Genomic DNA, 18,022 nt, shown 5'->3' on the forward strand with positions numbered 1-18,022 from the left:
ATACACGTGACACTGCCATCTTGCAAGTCACACGTGAGGGGTGGGGGTGGCAGAGCCATGAGATGGAAGGAGGCTGAGCTCCTGATCCTGCAAAGCTTGTCTGGGACTTTATGTTAGGAACAAAATAGATACGTTATTGTATTTGTTTGTTACGGTATGTAGCATTACCTCCTCTAGCTTCCTCAGCTATAAAATGGGGACAGTCATTGTACCTACTTCATATGGCTTTTGTGAGGACCAAGAGAACTAATACATGTGAGGTCCACACACCTGAAGGGTGAGACTGTTGAATTAACTGCTATGCACCTCATATTTCTCATTTATAAAACAGGTACATAAAAATTAGAAATGACACATGCACACGTAGGCATGCACACATAATAGAGCGCGGAACCTGATGCCTGTTTGTCTCTCACTAAATGAATGCTTTTGTTTTTACACTTATAGAAATACAAACACAATTTAGGAATCTTTCCACAATAACCTTTCTAGGTTATAGTTTTATATAGTGTAAACAAATGTCCTAGACACGAATTTAATGATGAAGCGACACTGAAGTAATTTTGATCCTCATGAACCCATGGGAACACCATGTAAAAAAATCATTTTCTATTTAATTGGAAAGACAAAACAGGGAGATAGCTTCCAGGAATCAGGATGATTGGTTTTTAAATCAGGGAAAATTAAATTAAAATTTTAAATTAGAGAAAACTCTGAAGTGTGAAAACAGCTATCCTCATTAGGACATTCTGGAAAATGTAACAGGTCCTCCTTCTCTCATCTGTAGGATTTATGTTGTCAGAGAACAAACATTAAACAGATAGGGAGATGTATTAATATTTATGGTGTCCCCCTTTGCAATTCATAAAATGATGCTGATAAAATCAATAAATTTATGAATTTGATGCCTTTTGTAAAGTTAGAAAGGCTAAAAGGGATGGAAAAAATTGCTTCCTTCAGTAAAACTGGGAAGGAGGAAGAGGAGTTTGATCATTTGGGGTCCAAATAGGTGTGAGTAATGGTAAAAAAAATATGATAGCAAAAATTTCCTATCAATAAAAACACAAAAAATCAAACAAAAACAGCACATACTTTTGAGTCTCAATGAACAATCCTAATGTTTACCTCATAACAATGTACAGATCCAACAAAAACTTTTCCAATATCCAGCAACTCAAAGTTGAAATGAATCTTTGGTCCTATTCCTTCCCCTTTGATTCGGAGGGGCAGACGGATCTCTCGACCTGTAAAAACAATTCAGATTTTATTATCCTAAGTGATGCTCTATTACCCTAGATCACCCACAACTCCTTATTAACAAAACCAGTCAAGATTATTGCAACAGCACCCTGCAATGGACTAAGGGAATGTAATTTAACCAATGCTAAATAATTAGCTTATACTTAAGAAACAAAAATACTACTAGTTTCTTAACTTTCAGTTCAGCTCAGTTCATTCGCTCAGTCGTGTCCGACTCTTTGCGACCCCATGAATCGCAGCACGCCAGGCCTCCCTGTCCATCACAAACTCCCAGAGTTTACTCAAACTCATGTCCATCGAGTCGATGATGCCATCCAGCCATCTCATCCTCTGTCGTCCCCTTCTCCTCCTGCCCCCAATCCCTCCTAGCATCAGGGTCTTTTCCAATGAGTCAACACTTCGCATGAGGTGGCCAAAGTACTGGAGTTTCAGCTTCAGCATCAGTCCTTCCAATGAACACCTAGGACTGATCTCCTTTAGATCTTAACTTTAGAGGACAGCTTATATTGCAAGTGAGATTGATCTTTCAGTGGAAAAAAAATTTTTTTTTAATTTAACCCCATATCTTAACTGTATCCTTAAATTTCTTAGAAAGGAAAATAATTTCTCTAAATCAAAGAGAAATGATCTCTAAAATATGACCATAAGATGAGAGTTGACATGGGGCTCCAAGAGACTTGTTCACACTGATCTTTCCTAGATTTATGAAGAGGCAGGGCATTAACAGATCTGAGTCCAGGAGTCTATCTGACCGTCACTTTACAGCTTCTTTCATGTAGAGGAAATGGAATCCAGACTTTATTTTCTTGGGCTCCAAAATCACTGCAGATGGTGACTGCAGCCATGAAATTAAAAGACGCTTGCTCCTTGGAAGAAAAGCTATGACCAACCGAGAAAGCATATTAAAAATCAGAGACATTACTTTGACAACAAAGGTCCGTCTAGTCAAAGCAATGGTTTTTCCAGTAGTCATGTATGGATGTGAGAGTTGGACCATAAAGAAGGCTGAGTGCTGAAAAATTGATGCTTTTGAATTGTGATGTTGGAGAAGACTCTTGAGAGTCACTTGGACTGCAAGGAGATCAAACCAGTCCATTCTAAAGGAAATCAGTCCTGAATATACATTGGCAGGACTAATGCTGAAGCTAAAACTCCAATACGTTGGCCACCTGATGTGAAGAACTGACTCATCTGAAAAGACCCTGATGCTGGGAAAGATTGAAGGCAGGAGGAGAAGGGGAAGAAACAGGATGAGATGGTTCGATGGCATCACCAACTCGATGGACATGAGTTTGAGCAAGCTCCGGGAGTTGGTGATGAACAGGGAAGCCTGGCATGCTCCGGTCCATGGGGTTGCAAAGAGTTGGATATGACTGAGTGACAGAACTGAACTGAAGTAGTATCCCTTACTACAGAGCCACAATGCATACAGAGCACAAGCCTTTAAAGTACTGACTGGTTTTGTTTCCCTTTTAAAATGAGGTATACCTGCATGATCATTATAAAATATTAAAAGGGAAAGTGGAAATTCTATCATAATTCCACCATACAAAGATAATAACTATTGTTATCATTTTGGGCCAATCCTTCCACATTTAATCTTATTTAAGAACTGTCAATGTAAATGAGAGCATAAGCTATGTATTATTTTTGGCCTCCATTTTTTTAACTTAATAATACATCTTATTGGCAAATACAGACTTAATTGAAGAAAGTAGGGAAAACCACTAGACCATTCAGGTATGACCTAAATCAAATCCCTTATGATTATACAGTGGAAGTGAGAAATAGATTTAAGGGACTAGATCTGATAGAGTGCCTCAAGAACAATGGACGGAGGTTCGTGACATTGTACAGGAGACAGGGAACAAGACCATCCCCAAGAAAAAGAAATGCAAAAAAGCAAAATGGCTGTCTGAGGAGGCCTTACAAATAGCTGTGAAAAGAAGAGAAGTGAAAAGCAAAGGAGAAAAGGAAAGATATTCCCAATTGAATGCAAAGTTTCAAAGAATAGCAAGGAGAGATAAGAAAGCCTTCCTCGGTGATCAATGCAAAGAGACAGAGGAAAACAGCAGAATGGGAAAGACCAGAGATCTCTTCAAGGAAGTTAGAGATACCAAGGGAACATTTCATGGAAAGATGGGCTCAATAAAGGACAGGAATGGTATGGACCTAACAGAAGCAAAAGATATTAAGAAGAGGTGGCAAGAATACACAGAACTGTACAAAAAAGATCTTCATGACCCAGATAAACACGATGGTATGATCACTACCTAGAACCAGACATCCTGGAATGCAAAGTCAAGCAGGCCTTAGGAAGCATCACTACAAACAAAGCTAGTGGAGGTGATGGAATTCCAGTTCAGCTATTTCAAATCCTGAAAGATGATGCTGTGAAAGTGCTGCACTCAATATGCCAGCAAATTTGGAAAACTCAGCAGTGGCCACAAGACTGGAAAAGGTCAGTCTTCATTCCAATCCCAAAGAAAGGCAATGAAAAGAATGCTCAAACTACCACACAATTGCACTCATCTCACACACTAGTGAAGTAATGCTTAAAATTCTCCAAGCCAGGCTTCAACAATACGTGAGCCATGAACTTCCAGATTTTCAAGCTGGATTTAGTAAAGGTAGAGGAACCAGAGATCAAATTGCCAACATTGGTTGGATCATCAAGAAAGCAAGAGTTCCAGAAAAACATCTATTTCTTCTTTATTGACTATGCCAAAGCCTTTGACTGTGTGGATCACAACAAACTGTGGAAAATTCTGAAAGAGATAGGAATACCAGACCACCTGACCTGCCTCTTGGGAAATCTGTATTCAGGTCAGGAAGCAACAGTTAGAGCTGGACTTGGAACAACAGACTGGTTCCAAACTGGGAAAGGAGTACGTCAAGGCTGTATATTGTCACCCTGCTTATTTAACTTATATACAGAGTACATCATGAGAAATGGTGGTCTGGATGAAGCACACGCTGGAATCAAGATTGCCGGAAAAAATATCATTAACCTCAGATACACAGATGACACCACCCTTATGGCAGAAAGTCAAGAGGAACTGAAGAGCCTCTTAATGAAAGTGAAAGAGGAGAGTGAAAAAGCTGGCTTAAAACTCAACATTCAGAAAAGTAAGATCATGGCATCTTGTCCCATCACTTCACGGCAAATAGATGGGGAAACAGTGGAAACAGTGACAGACTTTATTTTCTTGGGCTCCAAAATCACTGCAGATGGTGACTGCAGCCATGAAATTAAGACACTTGCTCCTTGGAAGAAAAGTTATGACCAAACTGGACAACATATTAAAAAGCAGAGACATTATGTTGGCAACAAAGGTCTGTCTAGTCAAAGCTATGGTTTTCTCAGTAGTCATGTATGGATGTGAGAATTGGACTATAAAGAAAGCTGAGCACCGAAGAATTGATGGTTTTGAACTGTGGTGTTGGAGAAGACTCTTGAAAGCCCCTTGGACTGCAAGGAGTCCATCCTTAAGGAAATCAGTCCTGAATATTCACTGGAAGAACTGACGCTAAGGCTGAATCTCCAACACTTTGACTTCCTGATGCGAAGAACTGACTCATTTGAAAAGACCCTGATGCTGGGAAAGATTGAAGGCAGAAAGAGAAGGGGATGACAGAGGATGAGATGGTTGGATGGCATCACTGACTCAATGGACATGAATTTGAGTAAACTCCGGGAGTTTGTGATGGACAGGAGGCCTGGCGTGCTGCAGTCCATGGGGTAGCAAATGTCGGACATGACTGACCGACTGAACTGAACTGACTGAAGACATCTGGAACATTTTTACATATCATCACCTAAAGATGTACTAAATACTTTTAACCAGTCCCTTCTGTGGATATTTAAGTGTTTCCAACTTCTTATTACAACATATAGTGTAATTAATGTCATTGAATACATTTATGATCAGTTTCCTATATTTTCTTTAAGCACCTGAAGGCATCATGCTAGTCTTTCTTGTCTTCTACCATTTCTGTTGAGAACTCAGTTGATTGTCTTTTTGCTCATTTGAGATAATATGTCTTTTTCTCTGACTGCTAAGGTTTTCTTTGTCTTTCCGCAGTTTTACTATAATATTCTCGTGGTTAGGATGTATCCTTTGTGAGATTTACTGCATTTTTTGAATCTATGGATGAAAATCTTTCAGCAATTTGGAAAAGTTTAAAGTCATTATCTCTTCAAATATTGCTTATGCTCCATTTTCCCATTTCTTTACACACACACACACACACACACACACACACACACACACACAAGCTTTTTGCCTCATTCCCCTCAGTTCTTATGCTCTTATCTGCATTTTGTCCTTACATGCTTTAGTGTACTGGTTATTTTCTTTTTCTAATTTCCAGTTTACAAAATCTACCTCTGGCTGTAACAGGCTATTAAATTCATCTACTGAGTTCTTAATTTGTCATCAAATCTTTTCAGTGCAAGACTTCCTAATGGATTTTTTGTAGTTCCCAGGCTTCTGCTCAATGTTTTCAGTGAGAACATTTAAAAAAATCTGTGTCTGAAAAATTCTATTACTTGGCTCTCTATGGGTTTGTTCCCATTGTTTATCTTAATATTACATCAGATTGTGTTACCTCCTTATATACCTGGTTATTTTTAATGGAGGGCTGATCAGTGTACATAAGAAACTGTAGATATAATTTGAAACCCTCAGAAGATGTTATCTTCCTCCAGGAACTGGGTGGTAACTAGGGGATATTAGTGAGCCCAGATAACCAAATCTAACCACTGGCAGCAAGAGTCTGTGACAGAAGTAAGCCCTGCACCAAATCACTGAAGTAACTATTTTCTCAATTCTACCAAGAAGGGCACATAGTGAGGACCATCCTACATACAGAAGAGAAGTTAAATTTCTCATATATAAAAGATACCTTAGAACATTAGGGATTAATTATCTCTTGGAACCTTGGTGGGGAAGCATCTTAATCAAATCTGTACCTGAAAAATGATCCAAAGTTGAGCTCTAGTTCTTTTAAGGACTTATTTCTAGTCCCCACTTTACTGGTTCCTACCTTTATGCATGGGGGGTTTCCAGGGCCCTTTCTCCTTGGGCATCCCATGAGCTCCTATGTTTTCTCTCCTGACTCCATTTAATTTTTCAGTCTTTGCAGCATCTGCCCAAAGCCAGTGTCACTAAGGATAAAGAGGCCCCCCCAGATCTGATCGTTTTGGTTTCTTTCTTTTCATGGATCTTGGCCTACCAATCCTTCAGTGTCTTGGCAGCTCTCTTTTGTTTTCTAAACAAGTTTAAAAAAATATTTTTTCCTGTTCTTTCATTCTTTTAGTTGCTCTGAGATTGTGTGTATGTGAGAGTGAGACTGAGGAAGTTAATCTAAATTACCCAGCTCACCACAATCGGAAGTAGAATGCCAGAACAAAAGGATGCACATTTGGTAGTTTGAGAGCTATGGCTATATTGTCTTCCAGAATGGTTGCATTAATTTACACATAAACATCAACAGTATTAACAGTGTTGAATAATTTCTGTCTCTCCATGTTCTCCCTCAAAAATCAATGCTCTAAATATTTGATAATTTAATAGTTTTCCTTAAATTTATACCACTATAATTTCAAGCTATTTAAGGAAAAATTATGTATTTGCTCTGCATGTAACATTTTAAACATCTGAAATAATTTTGATGCTCCATTAAGTGTAATTTTCAATATTAGAGCAAATACATTTTGAACAACCAAGTGACATTATTAGTTATCAATTAATTATCATTATAACTCCTTGTGATATTTTATGTTTCATTGTCTTCTATTGCTATTTAGGTTCTGTATCTTTAACATCTTCTCTCCATGACTATCTTTTTAAAAACAAGGACATTTGTCTCTGAGCTTCCCAGATGGCACAGTGGTAAAGAATCTACCTGCCAATGCAGGAGCCGCAGGAGACATGGGTTCCATCCCTGGGTCAGGAAGATCCCCTAGAGAAGGAAATAGCAACCCACTCCAGTATTCTTGCCTGGGAAATTCCATGGATAGAAGAGTCTGGAGGGCTACAGTTCATGGGGTCCAAGGAGTCAGACACAACTGAGCATACACACACGCACACACATATCTGTCCCCTCTAGTGCTTGGCAACACAGTGGTCATTAGGCAAGGATTGCTTTGATTACAAGAAACAAGAGCAATTTTAGCAATATTTGGGACAGTTGATTTATTCAAAGGGTCCCCCCAATCCATGTGATCCCTGGAAGTACTGATCAGATGCTAGTTTGACAACACTCTAGAACATCAGTAAAAATTTCAGAGAACCCAAACCTTATTACCCTACTCCATTATTTTAGAGTTTTAATCTTCAAACCTGTTGTGAAGGCAGTGACTTGTACTCCCTGGTCAAGAGAAAAGTATTTTGACAGAGATCCAACTTTCAGAATGGCAAAGAAAGAAAACTGCAAATGTATTGTGAAATAAATTGCAAGCCTATTCATTATTGTCAGGCTTAAAGCTTTCCCAATCTGTTACCTTGACTGCCTTCCCTTTTTTTAAAAAAAAAGGAGATGTGTAATAATAAAGCAGGAGCCAATGTTTCTTTGGGAATTATTAATTACTTCAAAGGTGACTGTCTTATTTGTAGCTAGCCATTTCCCTAACCCAGGGCAGAATAGGAGTAAAATAATACCCAGACTTGCATTTGCAAGAGTTAATTTAAATTTTAGTGTTACATTACAAATGCTACATTTCCACAAGATTTTGGAAGCAGGGCAAAAGGCAGCAAGGTGGACAAGTCTGCAGGAACTAGAAAGCTCTAAGGACAGATTCCTTAACAAAAGATCAAAACATTACAATACTTTTAAAATAGGGAAGCTTCTCCTTTATAATTACAATGTTCTGGTTTCACAGCTGAGAAGCAGGGAGATGTGCTATAAAACCTCTTTCCCAGCCCTAAAATCTGTGAATGCACTAGACTACATTGTATCAAACACCAGAAAATGTAACCTTGGGCTTTCAAAAACCTGCCATCTAAGATATACTAGATGTTCAATATGATACTTGAGCTCCATTCTTGTGCAATGAGACAAGAAAAGGGGGGGCGGGGAATGTATAATTGGAAAGAACAAATCTTCATTACTAACATTTTAGGATGATCTTACCTGAAAAATCCTAAAGAATCTATAAACACTTTTTAAAATTAATAAGACAGTAAGATCGATGTTTACCAAATTAATACACAAAAATCAACTGCATTTCTATAGAGAGTCAAAAATTAACTTTTAAGATATTGTTTAAAACAGCAACAAAAATATAAAATACCTAGGAATAAATCTAATAAAATGTACTTAAGACCTTCAAGGAACAAACTGTAAAACTTTACTGAAAGATATTAAGAAAGATCTAAATAAATGGAGAACTAGGTTATGTTTTGAAGAGAAGATTCAATGTTATAAAATTGTCAAGTTTTCTCTAACTGATCTAAATCTACAATTTTAATGTGCTACTAAACAAAATGCCAGCAGGCAGAATTTGATGGTTCTTTATAAAATTTAAATGTAAAACTCAAAGGGCCAATATTAACCAAGACATTTCTAAAGATACACAAAGTGAGGGGACTTGCACTTTCATATATTAAAATCTATTATAAATACATTGTAATTAAGAGGATGTGATATTGAGGCAAAAAGGACAAAATAACTGAGGAGATAGAATACAAAACTCAGAATAAATGCACACATACATGTAAATTTGACTTATGACAGAACAGGTGCTGAGAATCAGTAGGAAAGATGGACTACATAGTATAAAGAGCTAAAACAACTGGGCACCAACATAGGATCTGTGGTAGGCCAAATAATGGCCCCAAAGATTACCACGTCCTAATTCCTGGAACCTATAAATATTACCTCATACCACAAAAGGGTGAATACTATCTTACATGACAAAAGATGTGATTAAGGATATTATCCTGGATTATCTTGACTGTGTGTGTGCTCAGTCACTTAGGCATGTCCAACTCTTTGTGACCATGGACTGTAACCTACCAGGGTCGGTCCATGGCATTTTAAAGACAAGAATGCTGGAGTGGGTTGCCATTTCCTCCTCCAGAGAATCTTCCCAACCCAGGGATCAAACTTGCGTCTACTGTGCATCCTGCATTGGCACTTGGATTCTTCACCACTGAGCCCCCTGGGAAGCCTCTATCCTGATTATCATAGCTTAAAAGTTGTCTTGAAATCAAATCATAGTAGCCTTCCAACTTTATTCTTCTATCCCAAAGTTGTTTTGGTACAATTCTAAATGCTTTGCATTTCCATATGAATTTGAGAATAAGTTTGTCAATTTCTATCAAAAAAAAAAAAAAAGCAACTTGGATCTTAATTTGAATTGCATTGAATCTATAAATGAATTTTGGAGAAAAATGACATCTTAATATTTAATTTACCTATATTAACAAGGTACAGTTCTTCATTCAACTTTGTCTTTAATTTCTCTCAGCAATGTTTTAAAGTTTTCCACATCTTCTGTCAAGTTTATCTTTAAGTAATTTGTATTTCTTAATGCTTTTGTAAGTAATATTGCTTTTTTAAAAATTCAATTTCCCATTGTTCTCTGTCTAGAAACACAATTGATTTATCTCTATATAAATCATTTCCTGCATCTTTGCTACACACTTACTTTTTAGTCCACAATGAAACAGATGCTCTCTAGCACCCTCTCCAGATTTCAATGCAATAAAACATAGATGAAACCCAAGAACCCACATTTTTAATGAGCAGCCAGAGTGACTCAATGCAGATTCTCTAAGAACGCTATCTCAAGAAATATATAAACACTGTTAACTACATTAACTTCTGACAACAGGGCAGAGTAAGCTGACTCAGCACATCCTTTCATTTTAAATACAAAAAGAACTTATTAAAAGTATGACAAACATGTAGCTTTAATACTTATCCAAGTCTAAAAAGAAGAAAGAGGAATTTATCAACTGCTAGAAATAAAAAATTCATGTGCCAAGCAGGAGACCTGGGTTTGATCCCTGGGTTAGGAAGATAACCTGGAAATGGAAATGGTAACCCACTCCAGTATTCTTGCCTGGGAAATCCCATGGACAGAGGAGCCTGGTGGGCTACAGTTCATGGGGTCATCAAAGAGTCGGACACGACTTAGTGACCGATTTTCATTTTCACTTTCAGAAATTAAAAAAAGAACTCAGAGATTTTAAAGTATATACAATCTTCTGACGTAATGGCTTCAGTTTAAGTGCCCTCACAGAAACAGGGCATATGGCTATGCTCCCATCTGGGAATGAGGAACTGAACTTAGATCCTTGCATAAGTCCAGGACCTTGGAAAGGATGCCTCTTTCCAAAAAGAGAACTAGAAAAATTCCACCTTTGTGTCTAGGGAGGTAGTGATGAAGCCTGTCCTCTACCCTGCAGTCTGAATAAGGGAAAGACACCCCTGCTAGAACTCAAAGTCCCATGTATAGGTACAGGATCCAAATTTACACTATATTGTAGATGAAAGGACTGATGCTGAAGCGGAAATTCCAATACTTTGGCCACCTGATGTGAAGAACTGACTCATCTGAAAAGACCTTGATGCTGGGCAAGGTTGAAGGTGGGAGGAGAAGGGGATGACAGAGGATGAGATGATTGGATGGCATCACCAACTCAATGGACATGAGTTTGAGTAAGCCCCGGGAGTTGGTGATGGATAGGGAGGCCTGGCATGCTGCAGTCCATGGGGTCACAAAGAGTTGGACACGACTGACCAACTGAACTGAACTGATAGGTGAAAGATTGAATGTAGAAGGAGAAGAGGGCATCAGAGGATGAGATGGCTGGATGGCATCACCAATGCAATGGACATGGACTTGGGCAAACTTCAGCAGACGGACAGGAACAGGGAGGTCTGGTGTGCCATAGGGTTGCAGAGTTGGACACAACTGGGCAACCAAACAGCAACATAAGTGAAAGAATTAGACCCTGAGAAAATAAAAGTTGCAAGGTCTTGAAGAAATAAAAAATTGTTCTGAAGGACCATTCATGATCTAGTACTCATGCTGTGCTAAGTTCGTTTAGGTTGCTATAATAAAATACCGTAGACTGTGAGGGTTAAACAGCAAGCACTTATTTCTCAGTTCTGGAGGCTGGGAAGTCCAAGATCAAGGTACTGGCAGATTCAGTGTATGGTGAGAGCTTGCTTCCTGGTTCACAGATGCTATCTTCTCACTCACATGGAAGAAGGGACAAGGGAGCTTTCTGGGGTCTCTTTTATAAAGGGCACTAACCACATTCATGAAGAGTCTGCCCTAACGTCCTAATCACATCCAAAGGTACTACCCGCCAATTACCATAACATTGAGTACTAACTATATTTCAAAATATGAATTTGGGAGTGAGGGGGAAGGGACACAAACATTCATTCCACAGCACATGATAAAGATGAGCTAACAACACCTATGTTTCAAGTCATCTGAAGAATCAATTCAACATGAGGAAAATCAGTAGTTATCACAAACATGTAAATTAGTATTGCAAAAGTTTGAGATAATAGAAAAGTCTAACATGTAGCATTCTCAAATTCTTTAAAGATGTAGATGAAGAAATAGAAACCATGTGAAGGAGATAAATGAAAGTATTGAAACCAAATAGAACTTCTAAAACTGAAAAGCCAAATCGATGAAATAAAAACTAAATAAATGGAGTAGAAATAGCTGAAGAGTCAACTGGAAGAAAAATCTTAGAGAAAACCCAGAATGTATCATAGAAGGAGAAAATGTGAAGGAGGGACTTCCCTGATGATCCAGTGGTTAAAACTCCATGCTTTCATTGAGGGGGACAAAAAGAAAAAAAAAAGAAAGGAGAAGTGAAAAGAATTTTTGATTCCATGGGAAAGAAATATATATAAAAGAATTTCCAGAAGGAGAAAACTGAGATAATGGGATGAAAACACTGAAGAGATAACTGCTGATAACTTTCCAGAATTGATGAAAGGTACTTATATTAAAGAAGCATACCAAGTTTGAAGCAGGATAAATAAAGGTAAATCCATCTAGGTGAAATTGTAGAACACCAAAGCATAAAGTAATTCTTAATATTAATCTGATTAAAAAAAAGACAGATAACCAAAAGAGATGACAATTGGACTGCAGGAGATTTCTCATCTCAATAACTGAATCCACTGTTCATGCCACAAGGAAGCAAGCAGCCACATGGAGAGGCCACAATAGGGCTTGCAGCAAACAGAACCTGGTGAGGGCCCTGCGAACAACTAGAATCAAGTGCCATATGGATGAGCTAAAAAATGCTATCAGCCTCTACTTTCAAGCTTGCCTAGTTGTTCTCATGTGGAGCAAATAGTGCTGCCTTTGCTGAATCCTAAATCACAAATCTATGAGCAAAATAAGTGATTGCTAGTTGCTTTAAACCACTAAATTGAGGGTAGTTTGTTATGCATCAAAAGATAAACAGAGCAAAGTGACTTAAGCAAATGAGGGTTTTTATTTTGCTCACATAGGACACTATGGATTTGGGGGAGCATAGGATTTTAGGGGATTAGGACATGCTGCTGTTACTGACGATGATTAATAAGGATGAAAATGAAAATAAACATTGATTTGATGGTTACTTTCTCTTCATGTTCATGAACCACACAATTGTATTTACTATAGGTTTTAAATAAGTTTTAATATATAGTGTAGCTAATCCTCCCACATTATTCCTGTTGAATTTTCTAGGCAATCATAAATTTATTTCTTCCCTAAAGGAGTTTTAGAATGAACCTAATTAAAATAAAACAAAACACCTTACTGATATTATCACTGGGATCATATTGCATTTACAGGGAGAACTGACTTATTTATAATGTTGATTTTCCTGACCAAAACCATAAGCATTTCTAGTCAAGCTTTCTTAAATTTGCGTAAGTATAAAAGATGATACTGGTATATTATTCTCTGTATTTTTCTTTATGTTTGAAATATTTGATAACTGAGAATGTAATTTAAAGTACCTGATTAAGAAAATAGTTTCACATTCGTAGGAATAACACAACTTATATTATCATCAGGGTGCAATCTGATGAGTTTTGAGAAAGACAGCTTACAACTATGTAGAGTATCACTCACATGAACGTGAAAGTGAAAGTGTTAGTCGCTCAGTCATGTCCGACTCTTTCACGACCCCATGCACTATAACCTGCCAGGGTCCTCTGTCCATGGGATTTTCAGGCAAGAATACCGGAGTGAGTTGCCATTTCCTTCTCCAGGGGATCTTCCTGTCACAGGGTTCGAACCCATGTCTCCTGCATTGGCAGGCGGATTCTTTATCCCTGAGCCACCAGTACTCTGAAAAGCCCAAAACCTTTTTAATGACTTGAGTAATTTAACTTTCTCTTTCCTAAACCTCCACTCTTTAGTTTAATTAGGATAAACCTCAAAAGTCCCAAATTGTGTTAAACACTCAGATGTTTCTCTTGGGGTGCACAGAGTGAAAACGGACAGTGAGGTTTCACCATAATTGGGCCTTTCAAGGAAGCGGGTACATCTGGAGTCACTTCCACCATGGTGCGTTCCTGAATTTGACTCTGAAGCACCCGTTAACCATGTTCTCTAGCAATATACTTCACAGGTTAAATCAGGAAGTGTTACTTCCTTTGAAGTTCAGTTCAGTTCAGTTTAGTCGCTCAGTCATGTCCGACTCTTTGCGGCCCCATGAATCGCAGCACGCCAGGCCTTCTTGTCCATCACCTACTCCCAGAGTTTACTCAAACTCATGTCCATCAAGTCGGTGATGCCTTTTAGCCACGTCATCCTCTGTCGTCCCCTTTTCCTCCTGCCCCCAATCCCTCCCAGCATCAGGGTCTTTTCCAGTGAGTCAACTCTTTGCATGAGGTGGCCAAAGTATTGGAGTTTCAGCTTCAACATCAGTCCTTCCAATGAACACCCAGGATTGATCTCCTTTAGGATGGACTGGTTGGATCTCCTTGCAGTCCAAAGGGACCTTCAAGAGTCTTCTCAAAACCACCACAGTTAAAAGGCATTCAATTCTCGGTTGCTTTCAGCTTTTTTCTTTCACAGTCCAACTTCTCACATCTATACATTGACCACGGAAAAACCAAAGCCTTGAATAGGAGAGACTTTGTTTGGCCAAAGTACACTCTACTGCTTTTTATATGCTGTTCTAGGTTGGTCATAACTTTCCTTCCAAGGAGTAAGCGTCTTTTTAATTTCACGGCTGCAGTCACCATCTGTAGTGATTTTGGAGTCCAAAAGAATAAAGTCTGACACTGTTTCCACTGTCTCCCCATCTATTTCCCATGAAGTGATGGGACCAGATGCCATGATCTTAGTTTTCTAATGTTGAGCTTTAAGCCAACTTTCTCACTCTCCTCTTTCACTTTCATCAAGAGGCTTTTTAGTTCCTCTTCACTTTCTGCCATAAGGGTGGTGTCATCTGCATATCTGAGGCTATTGATATTTCTCCCGGCAATCTTGATTCCAGCTTGTGCTTCTTCCAGCCCAGCGTTTCTCATGATGTACTCTGCATGGAAGTTAAATAAGCAGGGTGACAGTATACAGCCTTGGTGTCAGTCACTTATTAAACATATATAATAGAAATGACCCAATATATAGTTTGGAGAATATGATGAAGGAAAATTTTTGTAATCATAAAAGGTCAGGAGGAAGATCTGCACAAAGTAACATACACCATAGAATCCTGTATGTTTGCTCAAAGTAGGTCACAAGATATCTTATTGTGGAATCTCTCAGAAGCCAAGGAAAAGAGGAAGAAGTAATTAGTGATTGTATTCATCATATTCATTAGATGAAAACAGACGAACTGCTCTTTGGAAGTATTGTGCTGTCGGGTATTGAGGCCTGGCAAATTCTCCGATGGATCCTCAAGAGGAAAGTACCAAGTTACAGTGGGAAACACTCCTACAGTGGTCCTGCAAGAGCTGCAGAAACACGCTTCCTACCTTTATTTCCTGTAACAGCGTTCAGCGGGAGGCTGGCAGCATAGCTCTAGAGTGCAGCTCAGTACAAAGCAATCCAAACAAGGGAGGAACATGATATAATCCAAGTAGGCAATTCTCTGCTACTCTGATACATTTTAAGGGTAAAATTTAGAAGAGCTAAAAAAAAAAAGTGAACTGCATGTTCTTAGGAAATCCATCGCAGGTGTGATTTCTCCTGACTGGGCTTTTGGTAAAGCTGAACAGAATGTCAGGTTGTAACCTCCAGGAAGAAACTGTGTTGTTGATAAAGGGAAGATATTGTGATTTTAATAACTGAAAGGGAAAAAAATCAAGTCCTTTAAAGGGCATTTGGGAGTAGATCCAGACAAGTGACTGACAGATATCTACTCCATCTCAGCAGAGGATGAACTTAAGAAATATCTAGAAGCTGAAGCCAAAATCTCTATAGAAAACAGTTTGGGGTCTACTCCAGCTTATGAAAGAAACAGAGAAGCATAAAAATAATTCTCATATTATGGTATGCCTAGCACATACTAAGAATTTGTTTAGAATTCTAAACTAAGATATGTGTTTAGAATCTTTAGAATCCAAAAGTTTTGATTCCATTGTTCTAGACTGGGCTAATGAATCTACATTTTAAACTCAAGAAACAATTGATACAGAGACATCATCTTAAAGTGGGGTTATGATAATTCTAGTTGAGGGGGACAACAACTCAAAGCAGATGCTAGGGACTGCTTGCTTGGACAAAAATCTCTCAGTAAAACACCTTGACTTACAACTACTTCAAAACCATCACTTCCTAGTAAAATCTGTAGTACAAATTAGTGCATAGTTGTGTCCCCTGCCCTCCTTTCCCAGTAACCAAATGTTCTAACTTGCTGTATGGAATGGCTCTACTCTGCTGTTCTTAGTCGCCCAGTCGTGTCCGACTCTTTTCAACCCCATGGACTGTAGCCCACCAGGCTCCTCTGTCCATGGGGATTCTCCAGGCAAGAATACTGGAGTGGGTTGCCATGCCCTCTTCCAGGGTATCTTCCCAGCCCCGGTCAGTTATTACATCAGGTCAGTAATTAGATAAGTTAGGATAAGGTTTGGCTGCATGTAATGGAAAAATCACAGTGTCTTCAACAACTTGAAAGCTTTCTTCTGTCTCTCAGAAATGAGTTTCAGAGGTTGGCAGTGCTGAATGTGCATCATACTCGAGAATGTTAGGGACTGAGGCTCCATACCTTGCTCTGATCTTTGGCACGTGGCCTTTGCTTCATGCCCAGGATGGTTGCTGCCGCTCCCACATGGTTCTACATGACAGATAGCAGGAAAGAAGGGCAAAGATGGATGTACTCCCTCCCTTTAAGAATTTTCTAGGTTGATACTCAATACGTTTGCTTACATTTCAGTGATCAGAACTTGGCCTCATGGCCATATCTAGATGCAAGGATATGGGGATTTGGGAAAAGTAATCTTCATTTTGCATGGCCGCATGTCTAGCTAAATTTAGGGGTTGATTCCAAAAGGTAGAAAAATAAATGGGTATTGTCTCTGGTATAGCCATTTGTGGACATCATTAGGTGAAAAGTTCAATTGTCAGTTGAAAGAAACTGAAAGTTGCTCAGTTGTGTCTGACTCTTTGTCCATGGAATTCTCCAGGCCAGAATACTGGAGAGGGTAGCCTTTCCTTTCCCCAGGGGATCTTCCCAACTCAGGAATTGAACCAGGGTCTCCTGCATTGCAGACAGATTCTTTATCAACTGAGTTAGTAGGGAAGCGCATTGTCAGTTGAAGCAGTTCCTAAGTGTCAACATCAAAGCCATGTCATCAGCCTCAGAAAAGAACCTTTCTGATCTCAACACAGAGACTCATGCTTTCTCCTTCTCTGAAAGCAAAAGCAGTTCATATGATATACACTGTAAAGAGGATGGATCAAAGTCTCTGCTTACTTCCATCTTTCCTCTTTTGAAAATTGTACACATATAATATTAATATGTGCTTATGCTAAACCCAAGCAGCATGGAAGAGTAAAAAGCTCAAGCTTCCTCCTGTTGCAACCCCCAGCCCTAATCCTACCTCAGAGGTAGTCTTGGTTGTCATTTTGGGTATTTCTTTCTGAACAAGATTTATACCTCCATATCTCCTCCTCAAAATTGTTACCTGATTTATCAGGACACCATGTTTATCCTGACTTCTATCTTGCTTTGTTTCGTATCCTTGTAGTATATTGCTATTCATTGCAGTAATGCAGTGGGGGTCAAAGATGACAAATGTTAGAAGTTAAAGGGGCTGGAGAAATCACAGTGTAATCCTTACAAGTTACTCCTTGTTTTATGTTGAAATGTAAATAGGGCTGGGCTTTCTAATTTTTTCCCCACTGGACTTAAGGAATTGTCTTTAATTTTTAAAAATACTAAAGTCATGTAAAAGTAAATATGTAACTTCTCTTGGGATCTTCAGTAATATAAACCAGGACATTTTCTTTTCTTGTGCTCTAGACAGTTTGTGATTTTGCTGACAGTTATCCAGACAGTGTCTTCATAGGTAACATCTAAGAGAATATGAAACAAATAGAGGGAAAGTAAATCATCTTCCTTTTCTTTCTTATTATTTATTTATTTATTGGTTGTGCCTTGGGACTTGCAGGATCTGTTCCCCAACCAGGGATTGAATGTGGGCTCCCAACAGTGAAAGCCCAGAATCTTTTTTTCTTTTTTAATTTTTAAAAATTTATTATTTTTAAAAATTTTAATTGGAGGCTAATTACTTTGCAATATTGTAGTGGTTTTGCCATACAGTGAAATGA

General features: G+C 38.6%; 1 protein-coding gene across 1 annotated transcript in view; it reads right to left on the bottom strand.

Moving 5' to 3' along the window:
• HYDIN (HYDIN axonemal central pair apparatus protein) overlaps positions 1–18,022 on the bottom strand; it is a 356,564-nt gene that overhangs the window by 212,340 nt on the left and 126,202 nt on the right. The window contains 1 exon segment of the mRNA XM_043435789.1: positions 1,126–1,244. Coding sequence (XP_043291724.1) covers positions 1,126–1,244 — 119 coding nt within the window.

This window comes from Cervus canadensis, chromosome 18 (assembly GCF_019320065.1).
Source record: "Cervus canadensis isolate Bull #8, Minnesota chromosome 18, ASM1932006v1, whole genome shotgun sequence".
NCBI classification, from domain to species: Eukaryota; Metazoa; Chordata; class Mammalia; order Artiodactyla; family Cervidae; genus Cervus; species Cervus canadensis.